General features: G+C 40.5%; 1 protein-coding gene across 4 annotated transcripts in view; it reads left to right on the forward strand.

Annotated features, from left to right (window-relative positions):
- Positions 1 to 15,131: 15,131 nt before the first annotated feature.
- MAK (male germ cell associated kinase) overlaps positions 15,132 to 17,844 on the forward strand; it is a gene marked incomplete at both ends in the record, with an annotated part of 41,879 nt that continues 39,166 nt past the window's right edge. For all 4 annotated transcript variants that reach the window (XM_079713377.1, XM_079713378.1, XM_079713379.1 and 1 more), the window contains one exon: positions 15,132 to 15,232. In XM_079713377.1, the coding sequence (XP_079569503.1) occupies positions 15,132 to 15,232 (101 nt within the window). The remainder of the gene's footprint in view (positions 15,233 to 17,844) is intronic.

Genomic DNA, 17,844 nt, shown 5'->3' on the forward strand with positions numbered 1-17,844 from the left:
AGGGAGTACAGTTTATATCCTAGGTCCAAAGAATGTACCCTAAAACTAATGGCAAAACTAAAACAAATCCACCTTCAAAAGTGCAATACCAGGGAACTCCCTGGTGGTCCAGTGGTTAGGACTCGGCACTTTTACTGCAGGGGCCTGGGTTCAATCCTGGTCAGGAAACTAAGATCCCACAAGCCGAGCAGCCAAAAAAAAAAAAAAAAAAAAAAAAAAAGTGCAATACCAAGCATCCACAAATGAGTCAGTAACATAACTGACTACTTAAAACAAAAATCTTCACTCTATTAAATGTCCCAAAACTGGTGGAAAAACATCAACAGACAGATTTGAAAAGATCAGTGCATCTCAGAAATGATAAACACAAAGAAAATCACACCTGGGCTCATCATGGGCAAACAGTTGATAGATCAAAAATAAAGAGAAAATCTTAAAATCTTTGGACAAAATGAGGGGAAAATAATAAGCATAACTTCTGACTTATCAGAAATAATGGAGGACAGAATCACATCTTCAAATATCCAAAAGAAAAACAAAACAAAACACGTCAGCCCAGAATTCTACATCCAGCAGAAATGTGTTTCAAAAGTGAAGGCAGAATAAAGACACATCCTATAGGCATCCAACGGATAAAAGGAAAGATTATGACAACTGGAAGGCAATACATTAGACAAGTGTGATGAAATGAGGAAAATTCCTTGAAAGAAACTTACCAAAACTGATGCAAAATGAAATAAAAATTATGAATAACCCTATAATTATTTTAGAAGATGAATTTGTAATTAAAAACCTTCCTACAAAGAAAACTCTAGGCCTAGGTAACTAAACCGTTGAAGGCTATCAAACATTTAAAGAAAATAGTATCAGTCTACCCAAATTCTCTCAGGAAATAAGAGGAAGGAACACTTCCTGTTTTCCCAAGTTTAGCACAGCCGTAATATGAAAATTTGACAAAACACTACAAGAAAAAAAAATTCAGATCAATATCCCTCATGAACATAATTGAAAAGTTCTTATGGAAATATTATTAAACTGAATCCAGCAACATATAAAAAGGATAATACATCATTTTCAAGTGGGGTTTATAACTTTGACTTAACATTTAAAAAATTAATGTAGGGCTTCCCTGGTGGCGCAGTGGTTGAGAGTCTGCCCGCTAATGCAGGGGACACGGGTTCGAACCCTGGTCTGGGAGGATCCCACATGCCGCGGAGCAACTAGGGCCGTGAGCCACAACTACTGAGCCTGCACGTCTGGAGCCTGTGCTCTGCAACAAGAGAGGCCGCGATAGTGAGAGGCCCGCGCACCGCGATGAAGAGTGGACCCCGCTTGCCACAACTAGAGAAAGCCTTCGCACAGAAACAAAGACCCAACACAGCAAAAATAAATAAATTAATTAATAAACTCCTACCACCCACCCAAAAAATTAATGTAATCCTGGATGGACCTAGAGATTATCATGCTAAGTGAAATAAGACAGAGAAAGACAAATATCATATGATATCCTTTATATGTGGAATCTAAGAAAAATGATACAAATGAACTTATTTACAAAATGGATATAGACCCACAGACATAGAAAACAAACTTATGGTTACCAAAGGGGAAAGGCAGGGAAGAGATAAATTAGGAGTTGGGGATTAACAGATACACACATATATAAAATAGATAAACAACAAGGACCTACTGTATAGCACAGGGAACTATATTCAATATCTTGTAATAACCTATAATGGTAAACAATCTGAAAAAGAACATATATATATATATATATAACTGAATCACTTTTCCGTACACCTAAAACTAATAGAACTTTGTAAATCAACTATACTTCAATTTAAAAAATAATTTAAAAAAAGAAAATAACCTTTCAAACTCATTAAAAAAAAGATCCGCTTACCTAGATGAGTGACTAGAATGTCACTCATCTTAAATTTTTGTTGTATATAATCTGTTAAATATTTGTTGTATATAATCTGTTATATTAACATATTAGCATATTTTAATAATGAACATTAAATATTAATACTGATCATTATAATTGTGCTAATAAATATTAATATTGATATATTTTAAAAATTAATGTAATTCATTACATATCCACCTGGGGGGGGAAATAAACTGCAACTCCCACATATACAGAAAAAAATTAATTTGTGTTGGATAATAGACCTACATGTAAAAGTTTAAAGTATAAATATGCTTCAAGAAGAAAACATAGGAGAATATCTTTGTGACCTTGAGGTGGGCAAAGATTTCTTAGAACATGAAAAGCACTAGCTGTTAAAGAAAAATCTTATAAATAGGACATTATCAGAATCTAAAGCCTATGCTCATCAAATGACATTGTTAAGAATATGAGAAGGCAAGCCACAAAGAGAAAGCATTTGCAAAACATATATCTGACAAAGAACTTGTATGCAGAATATATAAAGAACTCAAGCTAATCAGTAACAAGAAGACAAACAACCCAATAAAATTGCCAAAAATCTTCAATAGTCACTTTACAAAAGAAAACATATGAATGGCTAATATATACATGAAAAGAGGCTCAAAATTATTAGTCATCAGGGAAATGTAAATTAAAACTAAATGAGAAATTTTGCAATCAGTGGAATGGCTAATTTTTTTTTAATGTACAGTGCCAAATGTTAGCAAGGATGTGGGGCAAAGTTGAATTCTCCTACGTTGCTGGTAGAATCGTTAAATGGTACAATTACTTTGGAAAACCATTTGGTAGTTCATTTAAAGTTTAACATACACCTCCTTTATGATCCAGCCATTTCACTCCTGCATATTTACTCAAAAGAAATGACAACATATTTTCATTTAAAAGACTTGAACAGGAATGATCATAGCAGCTTTATTTATATTAATTAATGTCAATTGACAGGAAGATGAACAAATAAATGATGGTAAATTCATATGATGGACTCCTATTCCGTAATTTCAAAAATGAACTACAAATAAACACAACGACACAGATGAGTTTCAAAACACTACGTTGAGCAAAAGCATCAGGGCACTAAAGACTAATTCCACTATGATTCCAGTTACATGAAGTTCAAGAACAGGTAAAACTAATACATGATCATAGAAATCAGTTGAAGTTTGTGGAGAAAAGGAGTAGGGATTGGCTGTTGAGGGGCACAAGAGAGCTTTCTGGGATGATGGGAATGTTCTACATCTTGATCCAGGCGGTAGTAACACAGGTGTGCACATTTATAAACACCCGATTAATTGTACACTTAAGGTCTGGCATTTCAATGTATGTAAAGTTGCCTCAAATTTTTAGAAAGTAAATTCTTTGCATTTCCTAGAACAAAATAGTGGCCTCTCTATGAACATTTCTCTAGAAATGAAATAACTTTGGAAAGAGGCAAATAGTCTAAAACGAAATCCTTTAATCCTACTGAAAAGTGTTTGGTGAGAAACTGCTATATTCTTGAAGATGGATCTCCATTTTGGGATTATGTCAAGGCCCTTAAAGAAAAAAAAAAAAACCTCTTTAGGTTGATGGAAGGAGTATGAACTAAGGTCAACATTGTGGATCACTTAATGTCCCACCCCTTCTTGGTAATGCAAAGAGCAGAGAAATACGTAGCGATCCTGCACATTTTGATGTTACAGCTTTCTCCTAAAATGACCCAGCAAGAGTGATACCCACTGATCAAATCCAATGATAACCCTTCTCCAGCATATATCATTTGGTACAAAGTGAATGTGAAAATTGAGGAAACTGTCAATATAATTCAGGTTGCTCTGAAGTCAGAAATCTGGAATTGTGTTTGTTGAGGTGTGGAAATGGGCAGCTATTGAATTTATGGTCTTTTCATTGCTAAGAGTTTTTTTGTTTGCTTGGATATTTTCCCAGTTTTCAGCATCAATTCCCACTGTGATTCCTAATCACATGTGTGTGACCTGTTTTTTCTTTTTGGAAGCTTTTAGAATCTTCTATTTATCACTAATTTTTTGAAATTTCACAGTGACTTGTCTTTGTGTGGGTTTTCCCCTTATTGTTTTACTGGGTGTTGGGTGAGCTCTTTGAACATGGAAACAAGTGTCCTTCAATTCTGTACTATTCTTGTGTTAGTTTTTTGATTTTTGATTCCACTTCCTCTTTCCTTTCTTCTGCACATTCATTAGTTAGAGGAAATACTTGATCCTCTTATTTTCTAATCTTTTCTCTTGTTTTTTTTTTTTAAAAACTATATGTTGTTTTGTCCTAATTTCTGGGAGTTTTCCTTAAATTTATCTTCAACTATTTTATTAATTTATTCTAGATTTCTGCTACCCTAGTTTTATTTTCTAAGAGCTCTTTATTATTCCCTGAATATTAATTCCTATTATAGGATCCTCTTCCTGTTACATTCACGGATACAGTACTTTCTCTTTATGGCTTGGAGAATATGAATTATAGTTTTGGTTTGTATTGCCTTTTAAGAAGATGTTCCCTGTACTGTTTCTGTTTCCTCTGAGTCACAGAATCTCCTTAAGAGTCTCACAGTCCTTATTTGGCCTTGTTTGTTTGTTTAAATATTTTTATTGTTCTAAAATATACATAAAATTTACCATTTTAGCCATTTTTAAGTGTACAATGCAGCGGCATTAAGAACATTCACGATGTCGTACAACCATCACCACTATCCATTTCCAGGAATTTTTCATCTCCAAACTGAAACTCTATACCCATTAAACAGTAACTCCCCATGCATCCTTCTCTCAGTCCCTGGTAAGCTCTATTCCCCTTTCCATCTCTACGAATTTGACTATTCTAGGAATTTCATATAAGTGGAATCATGAAGTATCCGGCTTATTTCACTCAGCATGATGATTTCAGGGTCCATGCATATTGTAGCATCTATCAGAATTTCATTCCTTTTTAAGGTTGAATAATATTCCATTGTATAATATGTATAGACCACATTTTGTTTATCCATTCACATCCATCAGTGGGTATTGGGTTGTTTCCATCTTTTGGCTTTTGCGAATAATGCTGCCATGAACACTGCAGCATATTTTACTAGTAGGCTATACAAAGCTATTTAACCAGAATTTGGGCAAGGTGAAAAATAGGTTTAATATCTTCCCTAAACTAATGGTTCTAAAACTTGGCCATACATTAGAATCACCTGGGGTGTTTTTAAAACCTTCCAAAGCCCATGCTGCACCCCAGACCAATTACATCAGATTACCTTGGGAGTGGAACACAGGCCATGAGTATTTTTTGTAAATCTTACCAGTTGATTCCAATGTGCAGCCCAGTTTGAGAACCAGTGCCCTAAATAGTGGTCACAGACCTTATTTGGATGGGGCTTGTCAATCCGGGGGACTCAACTCTCAGTACCTGCAGGATTTTTTCTTATTCAAATCCACTTGCCCAGAAAGTACTGTTCTAATCTATGAAGACTTAGGCTTTGTGAGACTGTTCACAAGTAAACAAAAAATGAGCATGAACTGTTGTTAAAATATCTAGTGAATTAGACTAATTTTTAATTAATAACTGGTAAACTTAAGAGAACGAACTCTTTTCTGTTAAAAAAAACTATAAATCTTGACATTTAAATAAAAACATATCTGGAATTCCCTGGCACTCCAGTGGTTAGGACTCCACACTTCCATTGCCAGGGGCCCAGGTTCAATCCCTGGTTGGGGAACTAAGATCCTGCCAGCCATGGGAGATGCAGCCAATAAATAAATAAAATAAATAAATAAATAAATAAATAAATAAATAAATAAAATACCAGCATATCTAAATAAATACCTCTAAAGTCTCCATCCATATGAAGCCAATTAAAAATTATACTTATCAAAGACTTGTGTGGTGTTTTAAAAATGTGAAGCTTACATTTACCTCCTGTACTTTAAAAAGCTGCATTGATTTCCTGAGTTTTTAAACTTAACCTCCCCCAAATGTCCCATCATAACCCAAATCAAAAAGTATGCATTGGGCTTCCCTGGTGGTGCAGTGGTTGAGAGTCTGCCTGCCGATGCAGGGGACACGGGTTCGTGCCCCGGTCTGGGAAGATCCCACATGCCACGGAGCGGCTGGGCCCATGAGCCATGGCCGCTGAGCCTGCGCGTCCGGAGCCTGTGCTCTGCAACGGGAGAGGCCACAACAGTGAGAGGCTCGCGTACCGCAAAAAAAAAAAAAAAAGTATGCATTTTAAGAAATGAAAAAAGCTGGGAATGAAAATTTTAATTTCAATAGTCACTTGTCTTTATGATATCCCTCTAGTATTTAAAAATTTTTATTTCAGAGCTTTCAAACTTTATTTTGGGCAGGAATTTGATGATATATCATATTACAGTAGAATCTTCTAAGTCAGTGAATAAAACATATAAACAAAGTTGCTGGACCTAGACACATATTGATAAAGATCAGCTCCTCAAATTCATTTGACAGAGGCAAACACACTTGAGGGGATATAATTTATGACTTCCTCTGAAGCAGGACAGACTCTAGACTTATTTGCAAAATGAACGAAGTGAACTGAATAATTTGTTTCAACATAACGCAGTGAAGTACCTGCTTCTTGACAGACAGGCCAGATCTCAGGTTCCCAACCCTGTCCTGTGGCCCTTCAGGATGGTCAAAGTCATCCATAGGGATGTTTTGTGGCTGAAGTTCCAACTGAGTGTTTTGGGTTCAATGTCTTTTGATCTCCTAGGTATGAGCCCTCCCTGGCTTCTGCCTGAAACTTCTGGGATCACCCCGAGGCAGGTGCAGAGGATCCTAGCACTGGAATGGCACCACTCATCTAAGCCACATGGTCCTGTCAATTTTAACTCCTAAATATCCCTTGGATTCTCTCCCTCTCTGTCCTATTCCCAGCCTCACTGCTATAGTTGGATCCTCATCATTTCTTCCTGATCAATTGCTATAGCCTCCTTTTTATTCTGTTGCCTGTATAATCACTGCTGAAATCTACCTTACCCACTGCTGCTTTTGTGATCTTTCTGAAATGCAAATGTGAACATATCTCTCCTCTGTAGAAAATTCTTCATTGATTCCCCAGTTACTGCCTGATAAGGCTTAGGCTTCATAACTGGGCATATAAGACCTCCATGATCTAACTTATGCTTCTTACTTCCCCTGTCTTTTTCGCTTTAAGCTGTGAGAGGACCATGAACATGTCTGTCCTGCTACCCTGGCATTACTCTCAGTGCCAGGTCCAGAGCCTGACACCTAATGGATAATTACTAATAGGTACAATCACTACCCCATGTCTCATGCTTCTGATTTATGGGCTTTTTTTTTTTTGCTAGCCAATTGAGCTTTTTCTTTCTTTCTTTTTTTTTTTTTTTTTTTGGTAATAACACAAGTGTGCCCTTCTTTCACAACTCATTTACTCACACATTCACTCATTTACCTTGGGATCACTACGATCTAACACTGTGACTGGTGCGAGTAAGTACTCTGAACAAATAAGTGAAAATGGAGATAACACATACCTGAGGAGTTGACTGCTCTGGATTGCAACTGGACTTGCAACCCAGTGCAGTTTTTCCCCAGGCAGTACATGTATAGACAAATAGAAGGACCAGGAGGCAAACGTTGCCTTCCACTTGCTCTTCACAAGTCTGGGAACAAGATTCAATGAATCAAGACTTTGTAGAATGAATCGGAGCAAACAAAAGAAAGAGCAAACAAACCAACTTCCAATAAGTAACTACAAAGGTAATCAGGACTCTCCCAAGCCCCAAGTTAAACGGCAGAGAGCGCTAACTCCATTGACACCCAGGTGTCCCCGGAAGCCCCGCCCCTCGGGAGGCGTGGCGTGCACGTATTGGGCGGGGCCTTCCGGCTCGATCACGCCCCGCGGGCGGGGCGTAACTGGGCGGGCTGAGCTGGAGCATCCCCGCGGTTTCCTAGGAGATGAAACACACAGCAGGGCAGAGCTTGACAAGAGAGTGAACAAGGTAAGCGGCCGGCGCGGGCAGGTAATCCCGAGCGGGCAGCGGAGCCGCCACCCTCCGTCCGACCCAGCCCGAGCCTGTCCTGCGAGGCGGCCCGGCATGTCCCCTCGGCTCCCTGTCCTACCAGCGCCAACCTCCGCCGAGAGAAGGGGCCTGGACACTGGTAGGGGGAGGGACTGGAGGGAGGAGAATTCGGGGAGGGGCGGGGCGGGCAGGAGGCGGTCAACCTGCTCCTATAGCTGTCGGTTCGCTCCGAGACCCCCTCGGCCACTTTCCTGCGCTCCTAGACGGCGCGGTCAGTCCTGGGTTGGAGGATGACGGCGGGAACCCATCAGTCTGAGGGACCCGCACCCCCGAACCTCTACCCCAGGGTCTCCCAACGCACCCCGCGCTCTCTCCCGCTCCCTTTAGTGCTTAGGCTGGAGGGGACGCTACTTTTAGGAATGAGGGGCGGGATCAGGTCTGGAGAAGGCAGTGGAATTGAGTTCAAAACTGTTACGAAATTAAAAAGGAGAAAGAAGAAAGAGAAACTGGGTCCAAATTCAGTCCTCATTCGTGCATTCCCAAATGACTCCCAGGTAAAAGCGGAATCCCGGCACAGGGTGGACCAGCGGGCGCCCCCAGTCCTCACGCCGAACCAACCGCGGCGGGGGGGTGGGGGTGGGTCAGGGGATCACCTGCCCGCTGCGGCCGGACACGCAGGGCCTCGGGGACGAGCCCTGCCCGCAGACTGGTGTCTTTTAAAAGCCCCGGTTTGCGAGAAAAGATCAGAGCGTCTGGGAACGAAAACTGCTTCTTTACTACAAATACGACGGAGACATGGTCAGTTTAAGGACAGGGCTGGAGTCGGGGGAGGGGAGGCAATAAAACTGGCTTTTTAGTGGTTTGTAATCTCAATTCTAAAAGGAAAGAAATGTAATTGTGTTTAGATAATCTTTTAAAATGATCAGGCATTTGTTCTAATTGTAACGGAATTCTCATAAAGAGAGTCAAAGTTATCGGAGTTGATTTTAATCAGAAAAACGACCCGTTCAGTCGAAATAGTGGCGGAGGCAAAAGTTACCTTCCAGCCTTTTGGCTTTCCTTTATCGGCTCCCCGACCTGTTCACCGCCGAGTGACCGGGGAGGGACAAACCCTCCCCTGCCCCCCAGGGCAGCCCACCTTCTGCTTACGCAAAGCTGGCTGTTCCATCTCTTCGTTGGGGTGGGTTATTTTGGTTTGGTTTTGCTTCGTTTTAAAACAGTTTGTGAATATTAGCACAGAGCACCATGCTTTTATTTATTTTTTAACACAGAATCCTGTTTTCCCATTGTAAAAGCTCCCCTTTTAATTTCTGTAAACGTATGATTTGGTTAGTTTGAAATCTTTTTTCTTTTTTGCTTTTGAAACAACTTAATGGTTTTTATGGCTTTTTTTTTTTTTTAAACAAACGTTAATGCCAGCCTTAGGGTAATAACATTACAGCAGATTCTACAAAGACAAGTTGAAGACATGGAAACGTTATCTGCTCAGTGATTGGGCAGACACAAATTTTACCCTCTATTTGCCCTCTCTGTTAATCTTCCTTAATCCTATCTAAATCCCTATTAGCTGGCAGAAGCTGTTGAGAATAAAGCTCAAGTTTACAGTAATTGCGCACTTAGATAAAAGTAAGACAACTAGAATGGGAGAGAAATGATAAGGGTATTTATCTAATGTAGGCCTATAATTGAGCCTCTAAATAAATGTCTTTTTCCTTAAAACAGAATATAAGGTTTGTATAACTCAAGGAAGTCAGTAAGTATTGGAGCTTGACTGCAGAAAACTCCAAGTTCCTAACAGTTCTATTAAATTAATTGAGGATCATAGTTACATTACATTTACTTGTTTTGCTTTGTTGCATATATATGGAAATATAAATATATGGATATATGTGCATAAGAAATCATGTTAATACATCCCTGTTTTGCAAAATTAGCTTTCCAAAGGTCCACGGAGAAGAATATATGTAACTTGCAGAGAAATATTATTGGGTGTGAACTGGGGACCCATAGGCAGTCTGTCTTTTAAGTTACATATACTGCTTTTTGACTTGTAATCTATTTAGGACCTTCCTATTCTACACTGATAAAAATAGTTGTTTATATGCTATCAGTGAGTAGGTACATAGGAGTAATGATTTTTTTAAAAAATCCTTTACCTTTATATATCTATGCCATTAGGCCATTATCCTTATATTTTTAGGGGGATAAGGGGACAGCTGAAATGGTCAGCTTTTCACCCTGGAGAGCTGTTTATTTTGTATTTAACATGACTCAAAAGAGGCCTTTTTAGGTCTTCCCTGGTGGCGCAGTGGTTGAGAGTCCGCCTGCCGACGCAGGGGACACGGGTTCGTGCCCCGGTCCGGGAAGATCCCACATGCCGCAGAGCAGCTGGGCCCGTGAGCCATGGCCACTGAGCCTGTGCGTCCGGAGCCTGTGCTCTGCAACGGGAGAGGCCACAACAGTGAGAGGCCCGCAAAACAAAACAAAACAAATAGGCCTTTTTAAAGTTTTGTTTGGGAGCATAGTATGTAAACTTGTGTTACTTAAAGGTTAGTAAACTGGCCCAATTCTCTGAGAGCCACAAATCAGAGCTTTTTAAAATCTGTCATATCCATAATCTTTACCCCTCAAACGAAAGAAAATGGGAAATGGCTGTGTCCCTTACTTATTTTTCCCTGAATATAAGTATCTTATGCTATAGCACTTGAAACAAACTTTGCGTTTCCAGTGTTTATTTGGAAGATGATTGGTTAGGCTTGGAGTGCAGTTTCTACAATAGCCACTCCAAAACCGGTTGGGCTTCCAGGACAATGCAGAAAGGAGTCAATGACTGAATGGTCTGTTGTGCTAATAGTACTGATGATGGTGGGCTGATGGTCTTAATAGTGGACCAGAAAGAGGCAGTTAATTCCACTTTTGCAGGTTGTTGAGCCGCTGCAAGGGAAAGTTTCAATGTTTCTGGCACCTCTTACCTCTGAACTTCTCTCCCCATCTGTGCCGCTCCCTCTTTCACTCCCTTCTCAAGCCATTTGTCCTTTTCCAGAAGTGCCTACATAACTGCCTACCTCTCAGACCCTCAATGCCTGTCCTCAGTGAGGTATTAACATGAAAATAATTTGTTGCATATGCAGCAGATTTGCAAAGAAAAGAAGATGCTATTTATCCCATTAAAATTCTTAAATAATTTTGGGGGGTTGGGTAAAAATAATAATTTTCTTAAGGAACTCCAGGAAGACTCCCTTCTCCCCCACTCACACTCTTTCCCTTCACTGTTTCTGGCCTATAATTTTTCACCAAGTCCTTCCACGTATCAGGACGAGACAGATGTAGCCCCAGGGTGTAGCCAGGGTGGGGAGCACCCTGTGCACTTTCCCGGTTGCTTATAGCATCTTGGTGTTTTAGGGTGAGCAGTTAGGTATCTTTAGGGGGCGGAGGGGGTGGGCAGCTTTCATTGCGGGGTAGATTCTACACGGTTTGGCAGTGAAGAGGGGTGGTTCCTTTTTAGCTGCACCAGTGATTGTAAAAGCTGGCAAGAATGGGTTGTTTAGCAGTTGGGGACTGCACTAAAAAACCAAACAGCTTCAGCTAATGCAAGTATTAGACTGACTCCATCATTGATTCTCTGATTGCTCATAGGTCATTTAATCCCTCTGTGTTTTTATTGTATAATTTTACTGATATGATAAACACCATGGCCTTTTGGACAAATTTATTCTCTGTATTGTTACTTAACCAGAAGGAATCAGTAAACCTCTAGAAAGCACATTTCCTTAAAAGAGATAAGTGTATGTCACCTTAAATAGAAAAGCTAGAAAAGAATGTCAAGCAATTTAGGGATTCCCTGGCGGTTCAGTGGTTAGGACTCGGCGCTTTCACTGTGGTGAATGGGGTTCAATCCCTGATGGATGAACTAAGATCCCACAAGCTGCCCAGTGCAGCAAAAAAAAAAAAAAAAAAAAAAAAAAGAAAGAAAAACAATTTAACATGCTGATAATAAAATGCAAAATACTGATTTAATAAGAGTCTAAGTGATCAGAAGAAATATATTTCATAGTCCATGTTTTGTTTAATCATAGCACAGGGTACAAAACAACCCCCCAAAGAGCTTTCAAAATTATATTTCCTTATCCAGATAAAGGAAAAATGAAGAAAAGCAAATACACGTTTTGGTCAGGAAATATGTGAGGAGGCGGGGGTGTTACCTTTCTCTATATTAATGCCTTAATATTTAGAATCTGTGTCTGTGTATAATGTAATGACCACTTACAAAAGAACTTCATTTTCAGGCAAATGGGGAACCATTTGCTGGCATGTGTTAAGACCATTTGCTCAGATTTAAGCTGAGAAAAATGAAGGAACCACTAAATAGAACTGGAATTTACTATTGGGATCTCTTTTTCAAGATCCTGGCCACAGACTTAGCATGGCCTAAACTAACTCTCACGTGCCTTTGAAGTGGTTATTATCTATATGAAGTAAAATAAATGACAAATTAACACACACTCCCTGTTATTTAAAAGCCCCACAGCTTCTTCCAAAGTTTCCTATGGACAAATGTGTTCCTGTATAAAGGAAACAACATAGTTTTAGCACACTTCTCTGCCATGTTTCCTCAGAAAGCCTATTTTTGGAAGCCTTAGGTACTTTGACAACTACAACATATTCTTGTCGCTCCTAAATTTCTGCATCTAATAGAGAAGCAATTTTTATGATTTTATTTCGCGGAGATCGTGCTACAGTGAAAAAAAAAATCTTTGAGTGAAGCACCAGATTATAAAAGGCATTTTATTTTTTGGCCACACCACATGGCTTGTGGGATCTTAGTCCCCAGCCAGGGATCAAACTCGGGCCCTTGGCAGTGAAAGCATGTAGTCCTAACCACTGGACCACCAGGGAATTCCCTGTAAAAGGCATTTTATTTATTTATTTTTCAAATTTATTATTTATTTATTTTTGGCTGCATTGGGTTTTCATTGCTGCGCACGGGCTTTCTCAAGTTGCAGCAAGCGGGGGCTGCTCTTTGTTGCGGTGCACAGGCTTTTCATTGAGGTGGCTTCTCTTGTTGCACAGCATGGGCTCTAGGCACACGGGCTTCAGTAGTTGTGGCTCACAGGCTCAGTAGTTGTGGCTTGCGGGCTCTACAGCGCAAGCTCAGTAGTTGTGGCACACGGGCTTAGTTGCTCCACGGCATGTGGGATCTTCCCGGACCAGGGCTCGAACCCTGGTGTCCCCTGAATTGGCAGGTGGATTCTTAACCACGGCGCCACCAGGGAAGTCCCTTTAAAAGGCATTTTAAAACAAACTATTTGAGGGCTTCGCTTCCTTGGTGGCGTAGCGGTTGGGAGTCTGCCTGCCGATGCGGGGGACGTGGGTTTGTGCCCTGGTTCCGGGAGGATCCCACGTGCCGCGGAGCGGCTGGGCCCGTGAGCCATGGCCACTGAGCCTGCACGTCTGGAGCCTGTGCTCCGCAACGTGAGAGGTTGAGAGTCCGCCTGCCAATGCAGGGGACACGGGTTCGTGCCCCAGTCCAGGAGGATCCCACGTGCCACGGAACGGCTGGGCCCGTGAGCCATGGCCGCTGGGCCTGCGCGTCCGGAGCCTGTGCTCCGCAACGGGAGAGGCCACAGCAGTGAGAGGCCCGCATACCGCAAAAAAAAAAAAAAAAAAACTATTCGATAGTGCCAAACATGTTGTTACACTTTGTAACTAACATACAGCCTTGTAACAGAATGATAGAGATTTTTTAAAGCAACATAAGAATGATAAACAGGTATGAAATGAGAAATTGTTCCTTGAATGCAGAACTAAGACAGAACAATGGGAGGAAATTATTGAACGCTGTTTTAATGAGGTAGACACTAAGGCTTTATGTGCTTTGTGTGTTTTCTTTAATCATAGTTATAAAATCAGAACCTATAGAAACTTGTACCCTTCAAATATATACAGATCCACAATCCCTTTTCTGTAGTTTTGAAACCCTCAAAGCTCTGAAAGATGAATTTTTAAAAATTAATCTGGGGCTTCCCTGGTGGCACGGTGGTTAAGAATCCGCCTGCCAATGCAGGGGACATGGGTTCACTCCCTGGCCCGGGGAGATCCCACATGCCGCGTAACAACTAAGCCTGTGCGACACAACTACTGAGCCTGCGAGCCACAACTACTGAGCCCGCATGCCACAACTACTGAAGCCTGCGCACCTAGAGCCCGTGCTCCACAACAAGAGAAGCCACGACAATGAGAAGCCTGTGCACCGCAACGAAGAGTAGCCCCCACTCGCCGCAACCAGAGAAAGCCCAGCACGGCAACGAAGAGCCAACGCAGCCAAAAATAAAAACAAACAAATAAATAAAATAAATTTATAAAAAATAAAAAATTATTCTGTGCAAATTCATCTGCAACAAAACATGACCCGAATGATGTGAGGCCATTTATGGTCTTCATTTATTTTACTTAGTGTACTTTTCAAACATTTTTCTACAGGCACATTAAGATGCTGCTTGGGAGGTGTTACGTACCATATTACTTTTCTAAAATATGCAAATTCCTGGATTCCAAACACATCTGGCCCAGGAGTTTCAAATAAGAGATTATGGTTCAAATTAAATATAATACAAACATTGATTCAAAGAATGGACATAGTAGAGCGTCTGACTTCCCAAAATCTGATTTGGACTAATATAGATTATATTATATAGTCAGTAAAAAAGCAATCATGCAAATCACTAAGCCAGTATTTACTGAACGTTCATGGGATAAGTAACATGGCACCGTGTAAATGAAGCATTCACCAGTGAGTACCACCAGTCTTTTATAGGTGAACATCATTCGCATTGCACGATTGATTTAATGAGACATGCTTAACACGTTGGTATTTATAATTTTCCTAGGTTACCAGTAAATTTTTGGAAGAGGTTCTTTAATGAAAATCCCTTTTATTCTTGTTTTGTTTTTTTTTTTACAGGGTGTTCATAAGAATGGAAGCACTGTTTCCTTGCCAGATTCCTTATTGCTATATCTTATGAACCTACATAATCGTGGGGAAGAGCCTGTGCTTAATGATGACAAGCCTCTCACCAGTGTAGCAACAACAGTCTAAGGGCAAAAACGAACAAAAATAAAGAAGCATTTATATTCAACAAGGAAGTCATTTCAGTCAACAACTTGTGCTGCATTATTTTTCCAAGATGAACCGATACACAACCATGAGACAGCTGGGGGACGGCACTTATGGGAGTGTGCTGATGGGCAAGAGTATCGAATCAGGGGAGCTGGTGGCCATCAAAAGGTACCACGGGCAACACTGCCAAGTTTGCCGATCTTTCTTTTCCTTTGCTTGCTTGACACTGTGTACAAGTACAGAGAGAAGTCTGGTTTAGACCCCATGCTTGTTAGGCTAATATGGAATGCCCTTCTGGAGAAAACACTGCCAAAAAGGAGTTCAGCTGATACTCACATATGTTAATTTTCTGATTTGTCCAGCTACATGGACCAGTCAAAAAATATAAGGGCTCTTCTTTTTATGCATGATACATTTGAACTGAAACTGAAGGTAATTTTGGAACTTAAAGTTGAGTACAGAGTAGAGCTTATTGTTTCTTTGAAACAATAGGTCTCAAAATCAGATGGTATTCATAGTATCAAACTGAATTCTGAGTGGCATATGGAATTTTCCCGACCTTACCAATTACATAGAGTTAATTATTATTAACTTATTTCTTTAATCCACTGTATCTGTTATCTATCATATGTAAAAAAAAATTACCCCAAAGCTTACTGATTTAAACAAGAACAAACATTTATTAATTCACAGTTTCTGTGAGTCAGGAATTTAGGAGTAGCTCAGCTGTGGTTCGGGCTACAGGTCTCTCGTGAGGTGGCAGGAAGAGGTGGGCCAAGGTCACAGTCATCTGCAGGCTGAACCAGGGCTGGAGCATCCATGCCCAAGGTGGTTCACTGTATCAGTCTGCTGGGGGTGCTGTAACGAAGTACCCCCGACTGGGTGATTTAAACAATGTATGTATTTCCTCACAGTTCTGGAGGCTAGAAGTCAGAGATCAAGGTGTCAGCTAACATGGTTGGTTCATGTAAGACCTCTCTCCTTGGCTTGTAGATGGCTCTCTTCTCCCCACGTCTTCACATGACCGTCTCTCTGTGCATGTCCGTGTCCTCATGTCTTCTTATAAGGACACCAGTCATATCGGATTAGGACCTACCCTAAAGACCTCATTTAACCTGAATCCCCTCTTTAAGGTCCACCTCCAAATACACTCTGAGGCACTGGGCGGTTAGGACTTCAACACAGGAATTCAGAACATCATTTGGCTCATATTCGGCTTCTGTAGCAAAGTTTAAGCCACAGACTGGGAGGCTTAAACAGCAGAGATTTATTGAGACAGTGTTGGAGGCTAGAAGTCTAAAATCAAGTTGTCAGCAGCGTTGGTTTCTTCTGGGGGCCGGGAGGACAGGATCTATTGTAGGCCTTTCTCCTTGGCTTATTCATGGTATTTTCTCTCTGTATCCCTCCCACAACAACTTCCCTCGATGCCTATCTCTGTGTCCAAATTTCCTTTTTTTATAAGGACAAAAAGAGGCCTCAACTTCTCTCTATATGGGGCTCTACAGACAGTCACTTGAGTGTCCTCATGACATGGCAATTGGCTTCCCTAGAACGAGTCTTGGAAACTGATTACAATATCAACTAAATGATGATCATCTAAAATGTAAATGCTTTAACAAATGTTTATCAAATGTTAAAAACTTTACACTGGGCTTCCCTGGTGGCGCAGTGGTTGAGAGTCCGCCTGCAGCGGACACAGGCTCATGCCCCGGTCCGGGAAGATCCCACATGCCGCGGAGCGGCTGGGCCCGTGAGCCATGGCTGCTGAGCCTGCGCGTCCAGAGCCTGTGCTCCGCAACGGGAGAGGCCACAACAGTGAGAGGCCCGTGTACCGCAAAAAAAAAAAAAAAAAAAAAACAAACTTTACACTATCATGATCTAAAACTTTACATATATAAGAAAATACTTTTATAAAATATTGTTAAATAGGCATTATTATCAAATAAGTAAATGTACAATGTACAATAACTGAAATGAAAAATAGGAATAAGAAGAAAGTTCCCTGACTTGAAAGGTGAAATATTACAGGTACTTCTTGTAAAGTTGGTTTTAAGACAAGAATGCCTGCTATATCCCCTACTGATCAAGATTGAACTGGAGACCCTAACTAAGGCAATAAGAGGAAAAAATAATAAATGAGGTGTAAGTATCAGCCAAAATGAGATGAAATCATCCTTATTTGTGGGTTAAGCAATTATGTAAATTCACACAAATAAATACTTTATTACACATAAATAAAGTTATATGTAAAAATGTCTTTAAAAGGACTGTAAAGATTTACATAAACTTCGTGAAAGCTGTGGCTTCCGGGAAGAGGGGGTAAGAAAATGAGAATGAGGGTTGGGTCTCGTGGTATCATTTAAGGTTATTACCGTTGGTTTGTTTTCTATAACAAAATGTGCATTATTCCTTCTGTGTGGCAAGATCATGTGTTTGTTTCAGTCTTCAGTTTCATAAAATGGGGAATTGGGCCTCACCTGCATAGAGCTGGGTAAGACCTTGAGGGAAGTGAGAGGTCAAATACTTTAAGAAGTCAAATAGATTAAATGCTGAGAAGAAGTCATACGTGTATAATTTAGGAATGCTTTCGGTGTATGAAATTAAAAAAACTAACCAAAAGTAAATTAAATAGGGATTTATTTGTTTCACATTGTAAAATGTTTTGAGGTAGGCAGCCCAGGGCTCATACCTTGTCTCAATGCTGTTATCACAGACCTAGGTTCTTTTGTCTTCAAAAAATAGCTGCAGTAGGAGAGGGTGTGGAGAACAGGGAACCCGCC

This window comes from Hyperoodon ampullatus, assembly GCF_949752795.1.
Source record: "Hyperoodon ampullatus genome assembly, chromosome: 10".
Classification (NCBI taxonomy): Eukaryota; Metazoa; Chordata; class Mammalia; order Artiodactyla; family Ziphiidae; genus Hyperoodon; species Hyperoodon ampullatus.